Genomic DNA, 6,013 nt, shown 5'->3' with positions numbered 1-6,013 from the left:
AACCAAGCACAATCCGCAGATTCAGGCCTTTTCTGTTTACATTTACCCTTATGGAGCTAAACGGCCAAAATTTTGTGAATTTGAAAAAACCAATGTAATTGAAAAAGGAAAATTGAAATAAGAAGTTTATGGTTTGATCCTGAATTAAATAAAAACACTAAACGGAAACTACAAATATGCATACAAGAAGTTTTTTTCAATCTAAATTTATTTTTCTTTAGCTCAGTGATTATTTCAATTAAATAATTTATTTTCATTTTTTACTCTTTAATATATTTTCACATTTGAGATGTGTTTTTTCAGTCGCAGGTTTAATTTTTTCAGATTAAAATATTTTTGTTTTACATTCAAATCTTCTTTTCTTGGGTTCAGATTTTATTTATTTTTTTCCACTTTCAGATCATAATTTTTCAGGTTCAAATTTTTGGCCCTGTTCTGGCGTGGGGTGCGTGGTCTCGACTGAGAAGGATGTGGAATTGTGAGCGACAGCAGCATAGCAAAAAAGGCTCAGAGCCTTCCCCAGTTATCCAAACCCTCGTGTTGCCAAAACCTGGAACACATTTCCTTTTTAGACATAATTAGCAAAACTCATTGCTGTTTTCTCCAAAACGCTACAATCTCACTCTTTAATTTTGTTCTGTCATAACACAAATTTCAAACATTTTACACAGTACATACATTTTTAACTAAGTTAACTGTCATTTATTGAGCAGTGACTGAAAAGGCATAGGCAGAAGCAAACTGCATTGAAAAACCTATCATACATTATTGTCAAATAAAGCAACCAACTTTTGAAATATGAGAAAAAAAAAACCCAAATCAATCACGCTTGTAAGCTTAAAAAATAGCATTAGAAACCATTTTCTACAAAATAAAACTGAGTTTAACTCCAGCGATAGAAACACATCTCCTTTTTAAACCTTAATTTTTTGGCTTCTTGTACAGTGAATTACAAAAGTAAAGTAAGTACACAAGTTAAAGTCTTTCCTGTCAAAAATGATGGGGAAAACTTTAACTTTGCTGTGATATTCTAATTTATTGAGATGCATCTGTAAGACTACTCCAGTGTCACACAGTTTCTTCTTCCTATCTTTTTGTGCCAAATCTCAAACTTGGACATTGTTTATAAATAACTAACATTTGTCTAAATTTAGACCTTCAAAAGCATATCGATTTATCCCATTCAGCTCTGTAGAACTAGCATGAATTTAAAGTCAATCTTGAGAGCACAACTTATGACAATAGTGCACCAAAGCTCCAAGTGTTTCCATTTATTGTTGTGAATCCATTGTGTCCTTGTGTTCTGGTGTTGTCTTTCTTCTCATTCCATTTTGCAAGTCTGATTTAAAAGTCTTTGCATCGTACACCCACACAGTGTCAATTCCCTCCCCGGCAGTATTTTCAGGGATCCAGGTAGGGAAAGGAAAGCGGCAGGCCACCACCTTGGCTGTGGTCGGTAACTCGCTTGCCAACTTCAGCTCCAGCTGCTCCATCTGCAGGCACCAACAGAAACAGTTATGAAATCAAGGTTAACACTTTCAAAAATTGGCATGATAGAAGATTAACAAGAGAGAGTGAACCAAGGTCTTCAGCATTTTACCCAAAACAGGCAACAAACAACGAATTATATACAATTTATAAACACTGACTTCAATGACAAAAATGGTAATAATACTACTTTAATGTTTTAAAAACTTAACTTGTCACATAATAAAGTACAGAAATTTAATGTTGATTAAAATGCGATTGGAAAAACAAAGAACTCACCATCTGAGGAACTCCAAATATGACAACATTTGAATACTGAGAAAAATTGACCTGGGAAAGGAAACAGAAACATCTGTAGTACTATAGTTTTAAGACACACAATGTGTCTTTGTACAGTTTGATACCAAATATATGTTCAAATAATCCCTCAAAATATATCCTGTTCCCATTTGATAGCACTGACCTTCCATAAGTCAGAGATGTAGAAGGAGGTGGACTTGTGGACTCCCTCCCTCCAGGCCTTGTAGCGAGAAAACCACACCAGCCAGGGGTTCAGCTCAAAGCCTGATGCCTTAAATCCCTTCTTTGCTGCTGCAATGACCTGTAAGAAGACACATCCAACAGTGTTTTTATTCATCATCATCAACTTTATCTCATCTCATTGATCTTATCATCAGCGATCTAAATCACAAGGATTGTTGAGGTTTCCCTCATTTAAAATTATGTTGAGTTACAGAATTTAAAAACAAAGTACAATTACAATTATGAGGAAAATAAGAACGATTTAAATTTTCTCAGAGAAACAATTACAAACCGAAGTAAAATTATTTGAATAACTGGCTCAAACAGACTAAAAGAAACGAGTGTCAAACGTATGTTTGTGTTGTAAAAGATTTCCCCAATTCAGGGTAAACCCACAGGACTTGGAGAATTACACTGTGTTCCAAGTTCTTAAGCAAACACAATTTTAATTAAACAAACGTTTCATTTTTAGTTTTTCAATTGTGTTGCTTCTCCTATCAGTTTCCATCACTGACATCAAGCTCAGACAGGTTTTGTCATTAGTTTGCCAGGTGAGCCTAATTAAAGGTATACTACTAAAGGAGGATGTTCCACATTTTTAAGCAAGTCCCAGGCTTCATGCAATACGGGGAAAAAGGTATGAAAACATGGGATATCTAAGGAAATTTAACTCTATATGAGCTTAATTAACACTGTTAATTTTGCCGTGTATTTTATTTTATTATTGAGGTGTGACTTTACCTAAACACATGGCTACCCACAGAATTGGCTGGGCCCCTGAAAACCCAGAGGATGGGCCCTCTCCATTTGTGATTCATTGGTAACATCAATGCATGCATGTGTGTTGGATCTGTAGCATTGGTGCTAGCATCCTGGCAAACAGTTTCCTCATTTTGGATCTTAAAAGTGTGTCAAATTATTACTGAGTTGTGATGTTGGGATTATTTTTTTGATGCAACTTCTTTTCAGCTCAATTTCTGTCAATATTTACTTCTTTTTACCACTGCTACCCGTTTTGCTGTTTGCTGCCCTTTTATGGCACTTTTAACCCTTTTATGCCATTTTGCTGCTGTTTTGCTTCTCAACATTTCTTGCTCCTTTTTTGCCACTTCTTTTTGCTTCTTTTATTCCACTTTTTGTCACATTTTGACACAGTTTTGTCACTTTAAACCTTTTTTGATGCTTTTTTGTCCATTTTTGTGCTTTTCAATCAGGTTTCTGCTGCTGTGTACCCCCCATTTTTGCCTCTTTCTGTCCATGTTTGCTACTCTGTTAAGCCAGTTTGAACCCATTTTGGCAACTTTTTGGCTATATTAGCCATCTTCTTTTTATTTTTTATTTTTCACCAGTTATGGCCCATTCTTGCCACTTTTTTTCTCAACTTTTTCCCTGTCTCTACAATTATGTAAATATTCTCCAGTAAGGTTGTCTCAGTTTTTTCTGCTTTATTGTCTGGCATCTTGGTGTTTGTTCACATCATGGCTTAGCTGTAAAGTCTGACATTACTTTAAAACACAATATGGTTATCACAGTTTAACCTTACAGTGGGTCATGATTTTACTCAACTCCATGGGCCCCTAATTTTGCTGGCCCCCAGAAAGCTCTCCCCTTTAACCCCCTTATGGCCGCCCATGGTTGAAGATCTACTTTCATGTTGTTCTGGCCAATAAGGAAAGACCATATTTTGTTGTAAACTCCTCAGTAGCTACTCAGTACTTAAAGAACACTTCAAATGAACTACCCTTTGTTTTTGTGTATATTATGGATCAGTACTTTTACTTTAGTAAATGTTAATCATAGTATTTGTACTTCAACAGTTATGTACTTTCCCACCTCTGTTAAAACCCAAAAGGAAGACAGGAGAACTTACTATCCTCCCATCTCCGCTCCCAATGTCCACCAGGGTCCCTGATCTGGCTCTCAGTACACTGAGGACATTTTCCACCTGGACTGAGGTCGCAGGTACGAACGGGAGGCAGATCTTCCTCAGAGCAGGTGTCACAAACGGAGCAGCCACTGCGTACAGGGCGACCAGAGACCCTCCAAGAACCCCGGTGACCACCAGACCAAGCCGACTTCTGCTCTTCTCCTCCCTGACATCGTTCTTTGACTGTCCCGAGTCGAGAAAGAGCCCCTCCTGTGACATGATGCTAACAGCTAGAGATGTTGAGCGTTATTTAGCATGTGACGCCAGCTGAACTGAAGGGTATGAATGGCAGCTGGGACTAAAGGTTAGCTGGACTAGCTAGCTAACAAGGTATAGTTACAAATAAAATAATCACATTTAAACAGCTTCATTTCAGAATGCTATGTTAAAACCGAAAGACACATTTTCAGAGACAACAATAATCTATTTCACATTCTTTGTTTCTGTTTGGACATCCATGCCTTTACAGACTGATGACCTGTTCGGCGCTATCTCAAGCCCGTCAGGACAACAAAGACAAGCTCTCAGAAGTTCCGCTTCACATTCGTTCCCTATTGGTCAGATAGTTAGCGGGGGCGGATCAAACCTTTTTAGCCAGGGTGACCAGGGATAAACTGGGGTCAGTATCATTTACAGTGTGTTTATTACATGACTTTTACACGTGTAAGTACGCACTATATATTACGTTACTAAGTAATGTAAAAAAAAAAAAAAAATCGATGTTAAAAATATATGAAGTTGAATTTATTTATAATATTTTAATGATAAACTTTATTATTTCTATTAAATAATAGTTTAATCAATATGATGAATTATTGTAATATTAATTTACGTATATTTACATATTGTTATCTTGCTGATAAAATATATTAATAAATTGAATTTATTCTATATTTAAAAAAGATAATATGTTTATATTACAATAGAAACTTAATATACTAAGTACACTGCAGTGTATGTTTGGATAATTGTATACTTCTCCCTTATAGAGTTGATAAGGGAGAAGAACTATTCAACTACAAGAGTCATACTAAGGAAAGCATATTAAAGTTAATGGCCTATTAGTAATAGATTATGGTCTTGTAGTATAAAGTACTCATAATCTCTAAATAATGACTAATAAGCAGTTACTATGCTGCATGAAACAAGCAGCTATAATGGTGAGAATTGTACCCTTACTGCCACCTGGTGGCATTTCAGTCTCACTGGCATTCCCCCATGAGATCCTTCCCTGCAAGTTAGCACAACTAAATACATTTAAAAAGACCAGATAAAGTCACATGTTCATATAAAGTCATACAAAGCAAAGGAAAAGGAATACATTTATTTAGACAAATAAAAGAGATGGTCATACAATAAAATAAGTAAGACAGAAGAAAAGTGGGAGAACAGACTTGACAGACTGATTCACATAAATAAACATCATTAAATACTTCAGACAAACAAGAACGCATAACTAATCATTTCAAATTTCTTCACTCGCTATTATTTGCCCAAAAATGTACTTTGTAGGAAAAAGTGTTTATCATACCCATCACTTGATTGTATTGTGATTTGTTGTCTGCTTTCTTAATTAAAGGCTGTAAACTCTGGAATGCATTAGCACTAAAATAAAATCAATCACAGATTTAAATCTGTCATAGTCCAGGTGAAGCCCAGGCTAAAAGTGACAAGACAGTAAGACTGATGTATTTTAAAGTCACAGTTTGTACCAGTTTAGAGAATTTATGCATTGTTTAAATATGTGGTATATGTATTTATTGTACCTGACACTGTAAAGCACTGCTAATACATGCTTCTTTATAGACTGAGTTTTCTAAAAATGAAAACCCAGCTAGTCTTCAGAAGGCGTAAAAGAAAATGTTACTCTGCCAAAATGGCAGCATATATAAATAACAATTAAAGAAAAATAACTGCAACTTTTCCCAACTTCTTTTGCATCAATTTGAAAAGTAAATACCAAATATTAATTGGAATTTAACCCTTTTAAATGACAGTTTGCCCAAAACCCTGCTGTGTGTGCAACCAAAACAAAAAATGGAATATATTTCATATATGACATGCATATTGAGGGTA

The 6,013-nt window shown here is 35.4% G+C and overlaps 1 protein-coding gene across 1 annotated transcript; it reads right to left on the bottom strand.

The window, feature by feature from the left end:
* Positions 1-1,256: 1,256 nt before the first annotated feature.
* On the bottom strand, positions 1,257-4,423 carry atpsckmt (fATP synthase c subunit lysine N-methyltransferase). Its single transcript, XM_041803760.1, has 4 exons — positions 3,881-4,423; positions 1,952-2,089; positions 1,768-1,818; positions 1,257-1,493 (listed from the first exon to the last, which is right to left on the bottom strand). Exons 1-4 carry the CDS (start codon positions 4,154-4,156, stop codon positions 1,272-1,274), a joined length of 687 nt encoding a protein of 228 aa, XP_041659694.1. The 5' UTR covers positions 4,157-4,423; the 3' UTR covers positions 1,257-1,271.
* Between the last annotated feature and the right edge of the window lie 1,590 nt (positions 4,424-6,013).

This window comes from Cheilinus undulatus, linkage group 13 (genome assembly GCF_018320785.1).
Source record: "Cheilinus undulatus linkage group 13, ASM1832078v1, whole genome shotgun sequence".
Classification (NCBI taxonomy): Eukaryota; Metazoa; Chordata; class Actinopteri; order Labriformes; family Labridae; genus Cheilinus; species Cheilinus undulatus.
The sequence above is the reverse complement of the archived record's forward strand: the minus strand, read 5'-3'. Positions and strand labels throughout refer to the sequence as shown.